This window comes from Eupeodes corollae, chromosome 1 (genome assembly GCF_945859685.1).
Source record: "Eupeodes corollae chromosome 1, idEupCoro1.1, whole genome shotgun sequence".
NCBI classification, from domain to species: domain Eukaryota; kingdom Metazoa; phylum Arthropoda; class Insecta; order Diptera; family Syrphidae; genus Eupeodes; species Eupeodes corollae.
The window spans coordinates 55,392,725-55,413,001 of NC_079147.1; the positions used below are offsets into that span (position 1 = coordinate 55,392,725).

Here is a 20,277-nt window from a genome sequence, read left to right on the forward strand (position 1 = left end):
TCACGGAATTTTTTTTAATAATAAACTGCACTCTGCGAGTGTAAGGAAAATAGGGAAGGATTAAAGAGGAGATACCGATGCACATTGGTCTTAAAGTTTTGAATATCAAAATGATAGGGAAAAACAGGGCTGGGTAAAGCAATCCACATTCTCGATGTGCGGTAAAAAAAAAAGAATCTCTATACTTGACAGTATGTCCGAAATTGAGCTCAAGGTTAAACTGACGTGCATTCCTAGAAGTACGAGTATTACGGCTAAATTGTTTGAGGGGGCGAATGCAACTGGCTAATTCGACAGAACACTGTTTATGATAATATCGGTAGAACAAAGAAAGGCATGAAACATTGCTGCGGTGTTCAAATGACGTGATTGTTTCGGTTATAGTTCTATCGCCTATCATATTTAAAGCTCTTGTTTGGATCCTGTCCAAAATACTTAAACTTGTTTAAGGGGCATCTGCCCAAATATGCGAGTTATATTCAAGTTTTGGACGAACGAAGGCTTTATAAATTACAGCCAGATCAGAAGAGGTGAAAAATTTCTTGCACCGTCGGAGAAATCCTAAGCACCTAGCAGCATTTTTTCCAATATCGAATATGAAAGTTGATAGTTTTCTGGATGCAAGTGCCGCTCATGGATAGCGGCATCGGATGTGGGTTACGCTTTAGCGACAGGAGACAGCATTGATTTTTCGAAGCATTAAATTCCACATGGATTTTGATTCCCCATTGTACAGTACAATGCTGTCGAGATCAGAATTTAATGAGCTTATCATACGCTGCCGTTGAAGTTCCACATCCGAAGGACAAGGATGAGAATCTAAAAACGATTATGAAAAGCTGCTGAGCAACTGTCATCAGCAAAACAATTTAGTGGGTTAGAAGTTTCAGACAAAAGATCATTTATAAAAATAAAAAAGAGCGTCGGAGACAAAACGGAGCAACGTTTATTTTGTGAATATCAGATTTGAACCCTTCCAACACTACTTGAATTGAACGGTCAAAGGTAATTTCTTACCCAACGAAGAGGGGATTCTTCTGTACCAAAAGCACGCATTTTCGATAAGAGAGCTTGATGCTAAACTCTATCAAATGCTTTTGAAATATCGAGTGAAATAATTTTAATTTCTCCAAAACGATGTAAAGATTTGTTCCATTGTTCGGTGAGATAAACCATGAGATCACCAGTGGACCTATTGCTATGAAAGCGATACTGCCGGTCATTAAGAAGCTTCCGTTCTTCAAGATTTTTCTTAAGCTGATAATTAATCAGCGTTTCCATGACCTTGGAAAGAAGGGAAGTGAGTGCTATTGGACGAATAGAGGTGGGAGGACGATTCGCCTTTTTTAGGGACAGGCTGTACAAATGCTGTTTTCCATCCGTTTGGAAAGGGACCTGTAAAATTTTTTTATTAATGCTAAAAGAGCTGACAAAATAACAACTTATGAGTATTTTTTCCAAGTCTCTGTCTTTTCTTTACACTTAACTAAAAAAATAATAAAAACCATATCGAGGACAAATCTGCTTTTGTTTCCATTTCCATACATCTATCTCGTCGTCGTGGCATAGTCCTCAATTCCGTCATCAACATTCAACAAGCTTAAAAGTCTCAAATTTTGTATACCTTACCTACTCGTATTCTCGCAATTGGTAGGTTAGGTACCTTATGTGTGTCATTGTCAATCATGTCAGCTGTGTAAACAAGAGTCATGTGATACATTATACAAAGCTAACCGTTTGGCAAGCTTTTAGCCAATTCAATCTTTGTGCATAGATGCCGTTAGTTGGTTGGCTATAACTACACTATACACCATTACGGCAGAGGATAGGGCTTTAATCAAATATGTCAATCACTAAAAATAACAAGTGAGGTGATGGTTACTGGCTCGCGATGATGATGGCTACATAGCTGAAGGGAAAAGGACCAAAAACCGATGGTGCACATCAGAGACGAGCAAGAGGACAATGTCAGTGACGGTCTTTCTTGTTTTAAACCATATGGTATCGAGTTGTGTTGGTATTTCAAAGGACAGAAAGGCAGTAGATTGTACAATTATTTATGTAATTTTGATTTTTGAATTAATTACTTAAATGAATCTATAAAATCAACTCTTTGTATTTACATATTATATTGATTGACAAAGTTTTGAAATTGACAGCTATCGTATACTCAAATGTTTAACTTCCCATAGGAAGTTATTGTAATCGGTCGGATTTGCCGAACTAAACATTTTAATATTTCTCGACGTTTCAAGGTCCTTAGAATCTTAATAAAAGATTTTTAGAGAGATTTGTGTGTGTACGTACGGTCGTACATTCGGGGCGATTTTTTCGTCGTCCATATCTCAAGAACGAGAAGAGATTCAACTAAATTTCGATATACAGGTAACAATGCAGAAATATTTTTTTTTTATAATTAATAAGCACTCAAATGGTTATTAATACCCTTAACATGTTTACGTTTACAGACATTGCGGGTGCTAGGAAAATAGGGACGGATTTAAGAGGAGATACCGATATACATTGGTCTTAAAAGTTTGGATATTAAAATGGGAGAGAAAAACAAAGTTCATTAAAGCATTCCATATTCTCGTTGAGTTGTTAAAAAAGAATATCTTTACTTAACATTACGTCTAAAATTGAGCTCAAGGGTATACTGCGAAGGTTGCGGCTGAATTGTTTGAGGAGGGGGAATGCATGTTCAACAATGAAAAAAAATATTTGTAAAACAACGAAAGGCATGAAACATTGTGTCATTGTTCGAGTAATGTATGTATATGTTTCGGTTATAGCTCTATCGCCTATCATTTTCAAATATTTTGAATAGAGCCTTGCTACCTTACATCTCTTATCAAATGCTACTAAAATGGGTCTTGCAATAAAACAACTACAACTTCCCGAAGCACAGAAGTCGAGCCCCAAAATAATCGCTACGAATAAACGTAATTAAGGTTATAGGTTGGCCGACACAATCACCCACTTATGGAGAGATTTAAAGAAAGAGATAAGAAAAGCCAAGTCTACAAATAATCAGGAACTGTTTTACAAAGGAATCTTCAGAAAAAAATTCCAATTGCGTCTGAAAATAAGATTTGCATACCATTATTTTTTTTTAATTCCAATTTAAAAACGGAAAAAAAAAAACAAATGAACAAATTTTAAAGCGTCAGCAATCTTCAATCATTCGATTGGATTTATATCGTGATGCAACTTTGCAATAGTTATACATCTTGGAAACATCCATCTCATTCAGAATGCTAAGGACTTTTTCCACTGATAAAAAGTCACTTCCAAGAATACTTCTTCGAGTTTCCCTTAAAGTTGGACACGTTCAGACGAAATGTATGACGTTCTCTCTTTTTGCTAAATTGCACACTCCAGTGATAAATTAGGTCTATGCGGTATGAAGTTCAGCTTTAATAGTTCGCTTCTTAACTTGACCATTGTAGCAATGACGTTTGCATTATTTGCGAGATTATGGTTAAGCCTACTGTAAGTTGTTCTGCAAAAGGAACCAACTGCTTTGGCTGCATATTCTGCTCTACACTTCTCATCTACAGTTACTATAACTGTTCGATAGCTTAGTAGAAAAAGAGAAATATTAGAAGTTTATTTAAATTTATTTTAGTATAATAAAAAGTTAGAATATTTGTATTAATATATGCAATTATGAGGAAAAGAACTTATCCCGATGCGGTATGCAGCCAAAGTGAAAGAGATTACGGCCAACTTGCTCTTGGCTTAAGCTAAAGGTGTTGCCATTAGTTTCGTTAAGATTTACAATATTATTTTCGGACATAATTGTAATAGATCTTAAACATACCGCCGGGGAAGAACAACTGTTCTTTACTTAAGATACAATAAAAGATAGATTCTTTGATAAAGATAAAAATAAAGGTATACAAGCATTTCCTCTTATATACATTAGAATGAATGTTGAAATAAAAAGGATCAGGATTTTTAGCGCCTGATACTCGCTAACGTTGTTGAGCATATTGAATCCTTTTGAAATTATTAAAGATGTGTAAATAAAGTTGAATGTTGTTATGTTGTGGAATTGTCGTTACATGCCGAATTTGGTGTGTTAACTTCCGGAAGTAGACATAACTTTGTGATTGGGCGTTTGAATTGTTTTCCATTTGCATACACAGATACCACCCTGCATATGCCGTCTGCACCTGGATGAGTCTCCACTACTCTAGCCAGTGGCCACTTCGCTGGAGGATATCTTTCATCTTTGATGATTACTATGTCGTTTCTTTCGATGTTTCTTTTGGATTTGGTCCACTTTGGACGTTGTTGAAGGCGTGATAGATATTCCTTGTGCCATCTAGCCCAAAAGTGCTGGAACATTTGTTGGATATGTTGCCATCTGTTGAGTCGGTTGGTCTTAAGATCAAGTAGTGATGGTTCTGGAACAATATTCGTAGGCTCTCCAATAAGGAAATGGGCAGGAGTGAGTACACTTAAGTCCGTAGGGTCATCGGTAAGTGGGCAAAGCGGTCTGGAGTTTAGTGAGGCTTCGATTTGAACTAGAAGTGTATACATTTCTTCATATGAATGAATTCTATTTAATAATATACGTTTAAGATGGTACTTAACTGATTTTACTCCTGCCTCCCATAATCCACCAAAGTGTGGTGAGGCAGGCGGAATAAAACTCCAGGAAGTTCCTTCATTTTCCATCTGGGCACGGACGTCAGGCGAAAGAATTTGAAGAAATTGATGATTCATCTTTATAAGCTCTTTGTTGGCTCCCACAAAGTTGGTTCCATTGTCACTGTATAAATGACTACAACTTCCTCTTCGCGCAGTGAACCTTCGGAATGCAGCCAAAAAACCTTCGGATGTCATATCTGAGACAAGCTCGATATGAATAGCTTTTGTGACCAAACAAATAAATATGCAAATAAAACCCTTGTAGGTCTTCGTCGATCTACCTTTGGAAAGCTTAAGGTCGAAAGGACCAGCATAATCTACACCGCTATGTCGAAATGCCCTGCTTTTATTCACTCTTACTTTGGGAAGTGAACCCATTAGTTGCGTGGTACGCATTTTGTTAAAGCGAGTGCAAGTAACACAAGCATGAAATTCTGCTTTTGCAACATTTCTTAAGTTTGTTATCCAATACTTGGTTCGAATATAGGTCATAATTAATTGTTGTCCACCATGTAGGGTTTTTAAGTGCGCGTCAGCAACAAGAAGTTTTGAAAGATTACAAGAACCTGATAGAATCAAAGGATATTTTGAATCGTCGTCTATGTTCGCAAAACGAAGTCGACCTCCAACACGAAGTTGGTTATTTTTATCAACGAATGGATGTAAATTAAGAATTTTACTTTTGAAAGAAATTTCCTTTTTAGTTGTAAGACTTTTAATTTCGTTAGGAAATGATAAGGATTGAGATAAAGTTATGAGATGTTTTAATGAAGTTTGAATTTCTATAGCCTTTAAGTAACCACTGAAAATTCTCAGCCTTTTAGGTCGAAGTCTTAGGATATAAGACGTCACTCGTAGTAAACGGTTTAATGAACTGAATCTACTTAAGAGGTTAGTGGAAAATTGAATAATTACATTAGTACATGCAAATATTTTCGTTTTTTGCTCAAGATCAGTAAAAAATCGAGAGGTATCTTGACTGGGCCAATCGACTTTTGAGCAACTTAACCACCGAGGACCGTTCCACCAGAGTTCATGGTTTTCTAAATCTTGAGGTTGAACTCCTCTAGAAGCACAATCAGCTGGATTGTCCTCTGAACTTACATGAAACCATTGATTTACATTCGTTATTTCTTGAATTTCACTTACACGGTTGGCGACAAAAGTTTTCCAACGAATAGGTAAAGCATGAATCCAGCTTAGAACTATGGTAGAATCTGTCCAGAAGTATGATTCTAAGTTATAAGTTTCAATTTGAGTAGCCGATATAAATTTTTTAAACAACTTAGCCAAGAGAACTGCACCGCACAACTCTAGTCGCGGTAATGAAATTTGTTTAATTGGTGCAACTTTAGTTTTTGCAGTAATAATATTGACAAAAATCTGTCCGTTAGGTCTATGAGTTCTACAATAGAGAACGGCAGAATATGCATTGTTCGAAGCATCGGAAAAGCCATGAATTTCTATAGATGAAGAACTTATAGTACCTAGCCATCTAGGTATTTTTATAGTTTGTAAGAATGATAGATTATTTCTATACTGTTCCCATTCGGAACTTAATTTATGTGGAAGAGGATCATCCCATCCAATACCTTCCAGCCAAAGTTGCTGAAAATATATTTTAGCCAGAATTGTTGTTGGCGCCAGTAAGCCAAGTGGATCGAAAAGCTTCGATGCATCGGAAAGTAATGTTCTTTTTGTGAAAATATTACACATGGAAAGCGATATTTTGAAGAAGAAATAGTCATATTTTGGATTCCAATATAAACCCAACGCTTTAACTGATGAGTTTGAATCATCAAGATTGAATGAAAACTCACAATCTTCTGGTTGTAAATCAGAAAGGAGTTCTGGACAATTTGAAGTCCACTTTCTTAGATTAAACCCTCCGGAACTTAAAAGCTTCTTGAGTTGCTTTTGAATTGTCTTTGCTGAACTGAGGTCGTCAGCACCAGAAATTATATCGTCAACGTAAATGTCGTTTTTCAAAACTTCAGCTCCTTTAGGAAAATTTTCTGCTTCATCATTTGCTAACTGTTGCAAAACTTTGATTGAAAGATATGGAGCACAAGTTGTACCATAAGTAACTGTTTGCAGTTCATACAGTTGAAGTGAACTGAACGTATCGGGACGCCATAGGATCCTCTGGAACTTTGTTTCTTCAGGATGAACAATGATTTGTCGAAACATTTTCTCAATGTCCGATGTGAAAACGAAGAGAAATTTACGCCATTTCAGAATGACTGATGAAAGATCGTTTTGTAACGATGGACCGGGAAGAAGCTCTTCATTGAGAGAAGTGGAGTTGACTGGTTTTGATGATCCATCAAATACAACTCTTAACTTTGTTGTAGAGCTACTTTCCTTCCATATTCCATGATGTGGTAGTATGAAACCATTTTCAGTTGGAGGAAGATCTTGAAGATAACATTTAAATTTCATATGACTGAGGCTTATGTACTCATTAATGAATTTTGAATACTCTTCTTTAAGAGTTTGATTTTTTGGAAACACTCTTTGTTCAAGATGAGTGAACCTTTTCTGCGCATTAAGCAAGGAATTTTTAAAGATCGGGTAGTCTTCATTGAGCACTTTGGATTTGAAAGGAAGTTTTACTATATATCTTTCATTAGCAGAACGAGAAAATGTATTTTGAAAGTAATTGTCACAAGCTGTTTCTTCAGGAGTAGAAATTCTTGAAGTAGAAACTTCTTCTAGTTCCCAGAACTTTCGAAGTGAATTATCAATTGCATTGACTTGTGTATGAAATGAGCTTGTGTTTTCAATAGATAAACTATTTTTTGAATTAATAGGACCAGATAATATCCAACCCAATTCAGTATGCTGGGCTAAAGGTCCGTTTTGAGGCCTTATTACACCATCAAGAATTATTACGTGGAAGATATCAGCACCGATGAGAATATCTATATTACCAGGCTCAGAAAAAGATGGATCAGCTAGAGTAATATTGTCGAATTCTTTTGGTAAAGTTGACGAAACTGGATACCTTTGTAGGTAGTCACTAATGGATGACATAACTAGTGCTTTTACTAGCGTTTCGAAACTAGAATTTGTGCAAGATTTCAAAAGAAATTCTACAAAACTTTTACAGACGTTTGAAATTGATGATCCGATTCCACTGACTACGCTGTGTTTTGGACGTACCATTATTTGAACTTTGTACACTGGAAGAATTATTGTATGCGGCAGTTGTATTTAATTTTACACTGTGATACAGTATGTCCTTGGACAAGACAATTTAGGCAAAGATTATTGTTTTTTGCAAACTCTATTTTTTTGTCGGAAGAAAAAGCCTTATATTGTGGACAAAGATATAGGTAATGTGTTTCGTGACAGCAAATGCAAGATGGAGTTTTGAAATTGCGCTTCGAAGTATGCAAAGATCTTGAACAAACTTGAGTTTTATTTCTTTTCTTTGCTATGTATTGAGATCTTGGTTTCAACGGCTTCCAAGGAACGAAAAGAATCTTCTAGGAAAGTGAAAAAATCTTCGAGTTTTGGTAACTCGTTTGTTTTATTTTTGAAACTTGAGTTTTTATGCACCAGGAAATTTTCCCAATTTCGTCGAGATGATTTATCTAATTTTTGGGATATTAGAAAAATAACAAAGAGATCCCACGAATCTGTCGAAACACCAAGATTACTAATTGAATCTAAACACTCTTTTGTAGTATACAAAAGCTTACGAATAGAAGAAGATGATTCCTTTTGCATATCAGGTTGCTCACATAGAATTTTTAGATAAGAATCAACAAGAAACCTTTTATTGTCATAACGATCACAAAGAGTTTTCCATGCAGTAGCATAATTGACATTTGTGCACTTTATGGATCGAATGAGAGCTTCAGCATCACCACTTAAACACTTTTTTAGAAAATAAAGCTTTTGTGCATTAGAGATATTGGTTTTTATATGAATCATACTAGTGTACAAATCATGAAACATTGACCAATTTTCATAAGTTCCATCAACTTCTGGAAGTTTTACTTTTGGAAGATGAATGTCGTTTTCATCGCGAAATGAATGTTCAAAGAATGTTTGGTTAACTGAACTAGAACTAGGTTCTTTAGAAGTAGAGGCTTCTAGAAGTAGAATTTTATCTAAAATATCTCCTTTTATGTCCATAAATTTTTGTTCAAATTGTTCATACTCAGAATCAATGAAGTAACTAAAATCATTTTTAGTTTTCTTAACACCTTTAAGTGAATTAAAAATCTTCAAGTGGTTACTTTTATATGGTGCCATATAAGCCTCACATTGTTCTAATCTGCTACGTAGGTAGCCCATCTTTGAAAGATTTTCCGGTCTGGACTCAGTGAAACTTATTTGGAAAGCTGTTAAATCAGCTTCATTTAATCTTTGTTCTTCAATTAATGCTTTGATTTGTTCCATATTTCAAAATTGAAAATTTAACGAATGAAGAAGAAAAAAAATATAACTCAATCAAAAACCAAAATAATGTAATCGTAGAAAAAATTTGCTTTGATTCACTGTAGCAAAAGCTAACCACCAAGGAGAGTAACGATTCTAAAGTATTAAATTGATAAAACGTATTAAATCTAATTCGTACAGTTTAGCACAAAATATATAGTTCACAAACGATGAAATTGAATACTAAGAAACACACTTAGTATTGGATTTGAACATAACGTACTAAAAGTACTGAACACAAATCAAACTTTTTCGACAGCACTGTGTTTTTTGTGCATGTTTTTGCAACAAGAGAAAACACTGATCAAATTAGCGATAAGGTGTATGCACTGAGAAAAATATTAGAATCTTTTGTTCTATTTTATTTTTTAATTTTCAGAATCATTGAAAGAAAATTGATAGCACTCAATAAACTTTATATAGTTTTTAACTGTTTAAAATAGTTTTGCTTCAATTTAAATGAAAATTAAGCATGTGCTTTAAGTTCAATTATAAAAGTACCGCCATATATATGTATTATAACTGATTTTTAAAACTGTACACTTTAATTTACGATTAATTAAATCAATCTTTACGTTATCACAGTTAATATTTTTAGCAGAACTAAAACAGAATAATTTAATCAAATTTTTTTTCACTCCGTGTAACCCAAAACTGATTCAATCAATCTTAAACTAGTGCACTTGTACGAAAAAATATATATATGTATGTATATAGAATATGTAGGTACAATGTAATTTCTTTTCTACTTTCCCAATTGAAATTAAGAAATTAATTATCAAAATTACTGAGAAATAATGAATTTGCGTATAGAATTATATATCAATATTCAATATATAAAATTATTTATGTATAGAATTAATATTATAAAGAAATTCTGCCGAATTACTTTAATAAAATTGAAACAATTTTAAGAAGAAAAAAAAAAGAATTATGAGAGAAAGAGAATAGAAAGAAAATGAATTTACTTTTATACTATTGTAAGAAAAATGAAATGAATTTACTTTGATATTATGAGAAAACTATTGCAAGAAAATAAAAGTTAATTAAATATTAAATTCGGATCTGAAGGACCAAAATGTTCGATAGCTTAGTAGAAAAAGAGAAATATTAGAAGTTTATTTAAATTTATTTTAGTATAATAAAAAGTTAGAATATTTGTATTAATATATGCAATTATGAGGAAAAGAACTTATCCCGATGCGGTATGCAGCCAAAGTGAAAGAGATTACGGCCAACTTGCTCTTGGCTTAAGCTAAATGTGTTGCCATTAGTTTCGTTAAGATTTACAATATTATGTTCGGACATAATTGTAATAGATCTTAAACAATAACCTTGTACATAGGGGCTTTACTGTGCGAAGCATCTTCCGCATTTCAGTTGATATTTAAATTGCTATGACTCAACCACTCACCGTAACAGTGATTTTGGTCTTTTTCAGTCGGTATTCGTTCATACTGAAAAGGTGCATCTTTAGGGTCTTTATAAATAGAGGTCCGGTTTCGAGCATAATCACGTTAATTGGCGTATTTTTTGGCAGATAAAATATTGTCTTCACATAGTGTGTTTCTTTACCGTGTGAAACTTTTTGCATCCCCATACATGCAAGCCATACAAAAGTATACTTTCTGCAACTGCTTCTTATACCTTATATTTACTACTGTGAGCTTTGTTTTCGTTCATAAAACATCTTTTCCATGAAATATCAATTGCAGTTTTTGCCTTTTTGGAGTTTCTCGCTAAAATATTTCTCCAAATTCAGGTTTCTAAAAAAAGTACTCCTAGGTATTTGTATTCGTTAACACATTCTATATCTTCTCTCTCCGACTCAGTCTCCGATGAAATTCCACTTTCCATTCGATGCACTTCGTCCACCACGCTTGTTTAATATCATCACCTTAGATTTTCGAGCATTGACTGTAAGGTTAAATAGGCAGCAATAGTCATATAACGCGTCCAAACTTCAGAGACAAGCCCAGCCAGACCATATAGCTTGTAGAATAAAGCACCTCGGTTGATTGAGTCGAATGCTGCTTTGAAGTCAATAAAGAATGCATATAAATATCTTTCCTGATATTTGGAGACCCTCGGCTAGCCTCCTGACAGTGAAAATGTTATTTATTGTAGAATACCCAAATCTAAAACCTGCTTGAGTCTCTTTTTACTGGTTTTGATATGCAATCCACGTTGTGAGTCTCTTTTGCAACAGCGTTGCAAAAATCTTGAAAGTCGAATTAAGAAAAGAAATTCCACGATAGTTTGCTGCATCCAACAATTATCCTTTTTTGTATATTGGGAAAGATTATAGCGTCTTGAAAATTGACGTTTTTCAGCGTGGCTGTTCCGTATTTATAGAACTCAACCTGCCGCTTTTCCATCTATAAGAGATCCTAGAGATAATTGCACTTCTTGAAGGTTAATTTCGCATAGTGCCAATTTGTTTATATACTGCTTGGATTCAATAATTCTTTGAAATGAGTGGATAGAATGTTTGATGCACATAGTTTCTTATGCACTCCGAATAGCTTACCATTCAATTCCCACACAAGTTTCTAAAAATAGGTGGCGGTTCCGCAGGTTGCCAGTTTAGATGCCTGCATAGTTTTTCTTGTCGGTTTTACACAGCTCCTTATATTGAGAGTTGGCCTCTTAGTAGTTTTTTCCCAACAAACCTTCGGAATTCCTCAAATTTATCAACCATGCAAAGAATTTCTTACGAGCTTTTTGACGTTCTTCATCAAACCAAAGCTCTTTTCTAAATTTTCTTCTTTTTCCAAAGCCCTGTTGTTAAGGGTAAAATAACGTTAAAATTTGCTCTAACATAGGGAAGTCTGCATTTTTGTGTTTGAAGTTTCGAAATAAGTTGTTGTCTATACACAGAACGAAAACAGTCATCCTATTGACTATTTTGGTAGTCAATATAACTATTTGGTAGTCAATTTTCAGCCGATAACCGCGATAGTCAATAGAACAATTTTCGAATGTCAATTTTGGAATCCGAAATTACAATTTGGTAGTCAATATTACAACTTTGGTTGAAAGAATTTGAAACTACGGTTGTTGTATTGACTATTGTGGTATTCAATACGACAACTGCGGTAGTCAATATGACAACTGCGGTAGTCAATACGACAACTGCGGTAGTCAATATGAAAACTACGGTAGTCAATATAACAACTGCAGAAGTCAATATTACAACTTTGGTTGAAAGAATTTGAAACTACGGTTGTCGTATTGACTATTGTGGTATTCAATACGACAACTGCGGTAGTCAATATGATAACTGCGGTAGTCAATATGACAACTGCGGTAGTCAATATGACAACTTTAGTAGTCAATGTGACAACTTTGGTTGAAGGAAATTGAAACTACGGTTGTCGTATTGACTATTGTGGTATTCAATACGACAACTGCGGTAGTCAATATGACAACTGCGGTAGTCAATACGACAACTGCGGTAGTCAATATGAAAACTACGGTAGTCAACATAACAACTGCAGAAGTCAATATTACAACTTTGGTTGAAAGAATTTGAAACTACGGTTGTCGTATTGACTATTGTGGTATTCAATACGACAACTGTGGTAGTCAATATGACAACTGCTGTAGTCAATATGACAACTGCGGTAGTCAATATGACTACTGCGGTAGTCAATAGGACAATTGCGGTAGTCAATATGACAACTTTAGTAGTCAATGTGACAACTTTGGTTGAAGGAAATTGAAACTACGGTTGTCGTATTGACTATTGTGGTATTCAATACGACAACTGCGGTAGTCAATATGACAATTGCGGTAGTCAATATGATAACTGCGGTAGTCAATATGACAACTGCGATAGTCAATAGGACAACTGCGGTAGTCAATATAACAACTGCAGTAGTCAATATTACAACTTTGGTTGAAAGAAATTAAAACTACGGTTGTCGTATTGACTATTGTGGTATTCAATACGACAACTGCGGTAGTCAATACGACAACTGCGGTAGTCAACATGAAAACTACGGTAGTCAATATAACAACTGCAGTAGTCAATATTACAACTTTGGTTGAAAGAATTTGAAACTACGGTTGTCGTATTGACTATTGTGGTATTCAATACGACAACTGCGGTAGTCAATATGACAACTGCGGTAGTCAATACGACAACTGCGGTAGTCAATATGAAAACTACGGTAGTCAATATAACAACTGCAGAAGTCAATATTACAACTTTGGTTGAAAGAATTTGAAACTACGGTTGTCGTATTGACTATTGTGGTATTCAATATGATAACTGCGGTATTCAATATGACAACTGTGGTAGTCAATAATATAACAATTTATTTGGAACCCAAAATAACACCCTCCGATTGCTCTGCCTCGCGTGCTACTTCTGACAGCCGGGATCCGTTTAAACTTAAAATCTATCAATTTATTTTCAATAGTCACATAATCTTTTTCTGTTACAAAAGTTTCATATACAAATATTATATCAAAATTGTGTACAAATTTATAAAACTCGTTAAATATATTTTGAAATCCTGATGTGATAGAAAAACTATGATGTAAAATTTAAACTTAGTTGTATAATAACTAATATAATAATTTGTCATAAGACTTGGTATATTTAAAAAAATGTAAGGAGAATATTTGTCCGAATATGAATAAAATCCCAATTATTTTATCAAAAAAAAATCAAAAAAATTTCATTTATTTCCTTCCTATTCCTTGCCTAAATTTAATTCCTCTCCATAATTTATTATTCTACCTCTATGTATGTAAATATTTAATAAAACATCTTAAAATGTAGTTATCATCGTAAAACTAAACTGAAGGAAAAACAAAATATATAAATAAATAAACATTATGTCCATATGTCTCATCATACAGATTAGAAAATCAATTAAAGAGAATACCGCACATGAACGCTTATCTGTTCTGCATATTTAATGCTTCTTAATGAATTAAGCCCGACACCATCTTCAGTGGGGGTATAGATGGTGGATGGTTTATGGAAATGGCAAGACGAAGGCGAAGTTGAAGGCATCGAAGCATTATTTTTTGTTACACCTCCCATTCCACTACATGTACATATATAAGTATAGCCATCAGACACCCAGACCCATCAGACTTATGTAGACCCATATACCATGGTACTTGTCTATAAAGATCATTAATGATTTTGTGGTCCACCGCCCACAAATGACAAGTTACAAGCTCCTTTTGGAAACTTAATACTTATAGATATATACTCGTACTTGCTGCTGCAGAAATGGGGGATAATTCTGGTGCTGTAGCTGGATGTAAATTACTTTAATTATTATCAGTTTCTATACCTAAACCTAAACACTCATTGAATCGTAACGAGTCTCTTTCATTTCGTGTGCCTTGTGTACAATGTGCGAAAAACGGCTGGATTTGGTTTATTTGTTTCAAGTTAAAAAACTTGCTATCCATCTAGAAAATGGTTTACTTTTTAATAATCATTTGCTTAAATTTTGTTTGCTGATCTATTAAACGTATGAAAACTTTGACTTTAAAAAATATTTAAAGGCCTTATTTTAAATAGTCTACTGCACGCACATAATAGTGGTCTTACAGCCAATTAAATTGCACTTTACCAAAGGGCTCTGATGGCCTTTATTCAAATTCGACTACAAAAATAATGATTTACGTCAGGGTTTTGAGAAATTACCTTTAAAATACGAAATACAACTTTTGAAAGAGTTTTTGAGAATATCTAAATTTATGAAATAGCTTTTTTTAAATAAAATTCGTGATGGTTTTCCAAATCTATAATTCCTTTCTTCAATATTTAGTTGAAATATTAATATTGCTTCATACCGTATTTGGAAAATCTTCATAAGTTGTTAGATTTACAAAAATCTAAAAGAAATGATAAACCATTAAACTTTAAACGGTTTTCCCCAGAAAAAGGCGAAACGGTTTGAAAGTATGTTTTATTCTTGTAACGAATCTGTTGTCAAACAATTGTATTATATCAAGTTTTGAAATATGTTAACATATGTATATCGATATAATGTTGAAAACGGGTATTTTCAAAACTTGAGCAAATAGCTAAAATTAAAACAAAGAATTAAGTCCAAAAGGTATTTTTCAAAACGAGGAAAATATCAAATTTGAGGTTTTCATAAAACTTCATATAAAGGCAAATAAAAACTCATAACTAACAAGAATTTCAAGAAACTAAACAAGATATAAAGATTTGTGTTTTGAAAAATTATCATACAATTTATTGTCAAGAAATATTTGTTTGTTTGCTTTAAACATTTATAGAAGGGCATAGTTTTTAAAACGGGATGGAATAGATACGTTTTAAAGCAAGAATCCATTTTATAAATATCTTAATCTTTTAAAAAGATACCTATTGCTTTCTTTCTTGTCGACCAGTGATAAATAACTCTATATTGATGTCAACGCACGAAAGCTCAAGCAAAGATTTATGGTTTTAATATGCCATTAATTAGCCGTGAATTAAGTGTGCACAATTTATCGTGCAATGTTTTTTTTTCTTACTTTAATTTCCCTAAAAGAAATAGGTTTGATTGTATTATATTCGATTGTTTACTGGTTGGTAGTTTGCTGATTGTTAGTGAAGAATTATTAGTGTTAACTTCGACTCAATCCCATAAAAACTTACTTAGACTTTATAGCCTTGCCTTAAATAGTCCACTTGTTTGTTTGGAAGGAGTTTGCAACAACGTACAGAACAGTGTAGTCGAAAAAGTGCTCTAGGAATAGAACAATCTATTGCAAATCATGTTTTGACGTGATAGTTAATGCGTAGAGCTGTCATGCCAGAGGTCTTCGGTTCAACCCCTGGCTGAACCATCAACATTTTTTCACGGGTTCTGCCTTTTGCGAGGAATTGTCAAATGCTCTAAGAGTAATTCTTGTCATGAAAAGTAGTTCTCAAAATTATATGTTTGTATATGCCTCAAAAACTGTAGGTCACTGCATCCCGTGCAACAATACTCGCACATAAGAATGGTTGAGAGTTGTAAGTCACTAGGCCCTAGTTCTTTACGGACTGTTGGGCCACTAATATATTCATTTATTACAAACTAGATCATGTGTAAGTTAGAGCATAGACAGATTAATAGTAAACTAGGAGGTTCACAGATCAAAGTATCAACATCTGGAGGATCACCTAAAGGAGGTGTACTCTCTACACTTCTTTGTATTCCGGTCATGTACGAGATCCTTACCAAACTCGAATAAAGTGGTGTCAAAGCAGTTGCATACGCTGATAACGTTGGTCTACTAGCGCCATTTAAATTTCTAACTTCTATAATTGAACAACTGAACCAATCCTTATAAAATGTTGCTTGACGATTAATCCCCTCGAAAAAAAATTGAGTGCTCTTTACAAATAAGGAAATAAGGAAAATACCAGATTATACAATTATTATGTGGAAAAACCCCTCTTATATAACTAAGTCAAGCGAAATACATAGAAGTAATCCTAAACATAGAGACACAATACTGTGAAGGAAACTGATTCAAAGACACACCACTTGTTGGAAAACCAGCCACATCAGCCATGTCAGAATTTCAATAAACCCTTTAGTGCTATCTTCCCTGATAGGAACGAATGGTTGAAAAATGTCCCACCCATAAGTAGGTCCTTAGTATCCATGCATACTGACGGATCGAAAACTGATGCGGTAGTAGGTGCAGGTTGGTTTCTTTTCTGGATCACTCAATCTCAATCCGTAAGTGAAGATATTGGCCGTGACAAACGCTGCAAAACAAGTCTCAATGATGGCATTATCACTAGCTGAAAGCAATACAATCGATTTCTGTCACTGTCACAAGAAATAGGTTAGTTTGAAAATCTTGTTTTGTTAAATAGATTTTTAGTCGAAAACAAATTTTTACCAATTTTAGTAGAATTTCTTAAATTTTAAAAAATTGGATAAATGAAATTAATTTGACAGATATCTAGAACCGAACATCAATTTTTACCAAATTTGCGTATTATTTCTTGTAGATTATCTATTTTTATGAAAAAACGGATTGTTGAATTTTAATAAAAAAAAAGTACTGAATATCGAAAACAATATTTTTTGTGAAATAAAATAAGTTTTTGAAAACTATTTGCGTCTAAAGTACATTCTTACCAAGGTTAGGTTAGGTCGAGGGGCTGACAGTTGATGTCTTTACCGTCACACTTAGACCAATGCAGATCCATTGTGGTACCCGTGAGTATTGCTACTCAAGCTTATAAGAAAAACCTATGTGTTCAGTTATTCAAGCCATTAAGAGGCTTTGACGAAGTTCAGAATGTTAGTACCTGACGAGCTAGAGAATTCTTCTAAATCCCCGAAGAAATAGTTGCCAAGCAGTTTCTTCCTTTCATGGGAGAGTTGGAAGACGCTACTGTAGTTTGGAAGCCTAAGCGAGGTGATTAACTTGATAGATTCAGAATAGAAGCCTGCCCCTATACCAGTGTCCATTTTAGAGGCATCAGTATAGATAGCTATTGACGACTCACTGGATTATGGTATATTATCTATCCATTCCTCTCTTCTTTGGATGGCAGCCTGGAATGGTTTATGAAAATCAAGTTCGGCTATTTTATAGTCTGTTTTAGTACTTTGAACCATAAATTTATGAAGGATCTGGGGGGGCATGTCCTATGGAACTGTTTATCCAGACTTTAGTTTGACTAAGATTCCTGAACAAGGAGGTCTAGGGGAATTAGATTGAATATAACCACGCAGTTAGAGTGAATCTCATTGCTCCCGTAATGCTAGTGCACGCAAGTCTTTGAACTCTTATCAAAGTTTTCAGGTTCGTGCTCTTTTCTAAAGCTTTCCACCATACCAAATTACCATAGGTTAGTATTGAGGAATACATTCATCTGATAATTTTAGGGTTTGGTCCCGAGGTTTTCCCAAAAAATCAATTGCAGAAGTAAAAACTATTGCCTTTTTTAATCTATCTTTGGTGTTTAGGCCCCAGTTTAGTTTTTTATCTAAGATCACTTTGCGTGATTAGAGATTTGAAGAGAGCAGCTTTTAATTGAAGGTATTTTAATATCAGCTATTTTGCGCTTGTTAGTAAATAGCACTAGTTCTGTTTTAGCTGGATTGACTGCCAGCCCACAGTTCCTTATTGTCCATTTGCTTACCAACGAGAGCGCGTATTTGGTTTATTCACTGATAGTGGGTAGGAACTTGCCAGCCGCTAGTAATGCAAGATCATCAGCGTAGGCTATTATCCTTCCTCCACTTGATTTCAATTTAGAGAGCTTGACGTTCATGACGAGAAACCAAAGGAACGGTGAGAGAACTCGACCCTGAGGGGTGCCCTTGGATGTGGTTACTTTCCCTCTTTCTTCCGGTAGTTCAGAGTTAATATGTCTCTTTCTGAGCATACAAATTATACACTGTGTTATTACCTTTTCGACTTTGTCGTAGTACAAGGCTTGCTTCACTGTTTCGTTCTTCACGTTATTGAAAGCTTCTTCAATATCCAAGAACGTTGCAAGGGTGTATTTCTTGTCATTCAGTGATTTTTCTATGACGCTGACAACACTGTGCAATGCTGTTTCAAAGCCTTTTCCTTTAATGTAGGCATATTAAAATTCCGATATACAGTCCGGTTTCAGGGTGCTTCGGATGTGTATATCAATTAGCCTTTCAAAAGTTTTCAAGATAAACGATGTGAGACTAATGGATCTATAGTCTTTGGCCTCCGTATCGCTAGGTTAACCAGCCTTAGGGATGAAAACTACCTTTACCTCACGCCACGATAAGGGAACATACACCCATTTAAAGCTATTATTGAAAATGCTAGCTAGGTGTGGAATGATAAGGTTTATGCTCTTCTGAAGCATCATAGGGAAGATTCAGCATTTCGCCACCGGATTCAGTTTAGCTGCCAAAAACTTGGCCCTGGCTACAAGTTTTTGGATTGTCTTTTTCTTAGGTTTTTATTTTTTGTAAAAACCTGTCAATTACATTTTAAAATTTGATTAAAACAAAACTATATTTTTTGTACACAAACATGCAAATAAACAGACTATAATGCATTATCTGTAAAACCAACTCCTCCACAAAGGTTTTTCTTCACAAAATTTTAATCGACTGCGATCCCCGACTGGAATCAAGTCATATTAAGCGTATTCAGTTAGACGAGCTTTAATATGTAAATGTAGTAGTCTACGAACAAACTCCCTTCTTGAAGTTTTTATTTTATGTCAAAGCTGCAATTGTCGAATGAACTTCTTTTATAGAACCTCATTTTCCAGATGTTTTCTTACCATTTCTTCTGGAAAATTTTTTAGTTTTAGTTATTTTTTTTACTGAAGTTAATTTTAACTTTTGATTTTCATAAAACTTTCTTCTATTTGCGTGTTTTTTTAAATTATTATTCAGACAGATCTTCTTTCAGTTGTACCAATTTTTAAATACAAAAATCTGGCTACTGCCGATGCGTTTTCCTGGGAATTTTCTTCTATACTATTTATAGAATGCCAAAGAAACACGGGTACTGTCAAGTTTTTAATAGTTTAGTGTATTTTGTATGATTGTGCAGTTTTGTCTATGATACTTTGAATAATAGTTGTCAACTTTTCGAAACATCTCCCAACAAGGGCTAAAAGGCAGTAAGTTGGTTTGAAACTAGTTCTGGCAATTTGAAACTTGTTGTTTTGTTAGTTTGTCGCTCCTTTGGAATGAGATAAAAAGCCTCAAAAACGTAATCTTATCTTGAATGATTTACTGGCAAATATTTGTCCGTAGCGACAAGTTCAAATTTATTAAATTTTACAACCATTAACTTATTGTGGCAATTTAGACTTGGTTTTCTATGTCATAATTATAATTGATTTGTAACTTATTCTAAGTACTCATTGCATCGTTCAGCTTTTAATAAAATAATATTCTTTCAGAGTTCTCATTTGTTTTTATTCTTGGAACCTTTGTCAAATCCGGCCTTGTCCAAAAACCGCGAACAATTCTGTGCACATTCACATAGAGGTTCTGATGATTACACATCAGAGCACAAGCAAATAATTAATTAGAAAAGTTAGAGACTAAATTCGCGTACTTCACTTTCGGGGACATATAATTTAATTATACCCATTCGAACCGCTGATTATATGCCGTCATTTTATATTTTGTGTAATGTAAGTATACAGACGTATATTATAGG

General features: G+C 34.2%; 2 protein-coding genes across 5 annotated transcripts in view; both read right to left on the bottom strand.

Moving 5' to 3' along the window:
* The window catches only part of LOC129952671 (cGMP-specific 3',5'-cyclic phosphodiesterase), a 196,998-nt gene that overhangs the window by 86,193 nt on the left and 90,528 nt on the right, over nucleotides 1-20,277 (bottom strand). The window lies entirely within an intron of this gene.
* On the bottom strand, nucleotides 3,587-7,778 carry LOC129952690 (uncharacterized). Of its 2 annotated transcripts, none has more exons than XM_056065464.1 (2): nucleotides 4,603-7,778; nucleotides 3,587-4,532 (listed from the first exon to the last, which is right to left on the bottom strand). In XM_056065464.1, the coding sequence occupies exons 1-2, from the start codon at nucleotides 7,693-7,695 to the stop codon at nucleotides 4,512-4,514; spliced, it is 3,114 nt and encodes a 1,037-aa protein (XP_055921439.1). In that variant the 5' UTR covers nucleotides 7,696-7,778; the 3' UTR covers nucleotides 3,587-4,511. The 2 variants fall into 2 exon arrangements, with proteins under 2 accessions (XP_055921439.1, XP_055921431.1); XM_056065456.1 differs by having other exon boundaries at nucleotides 4,598-7,778.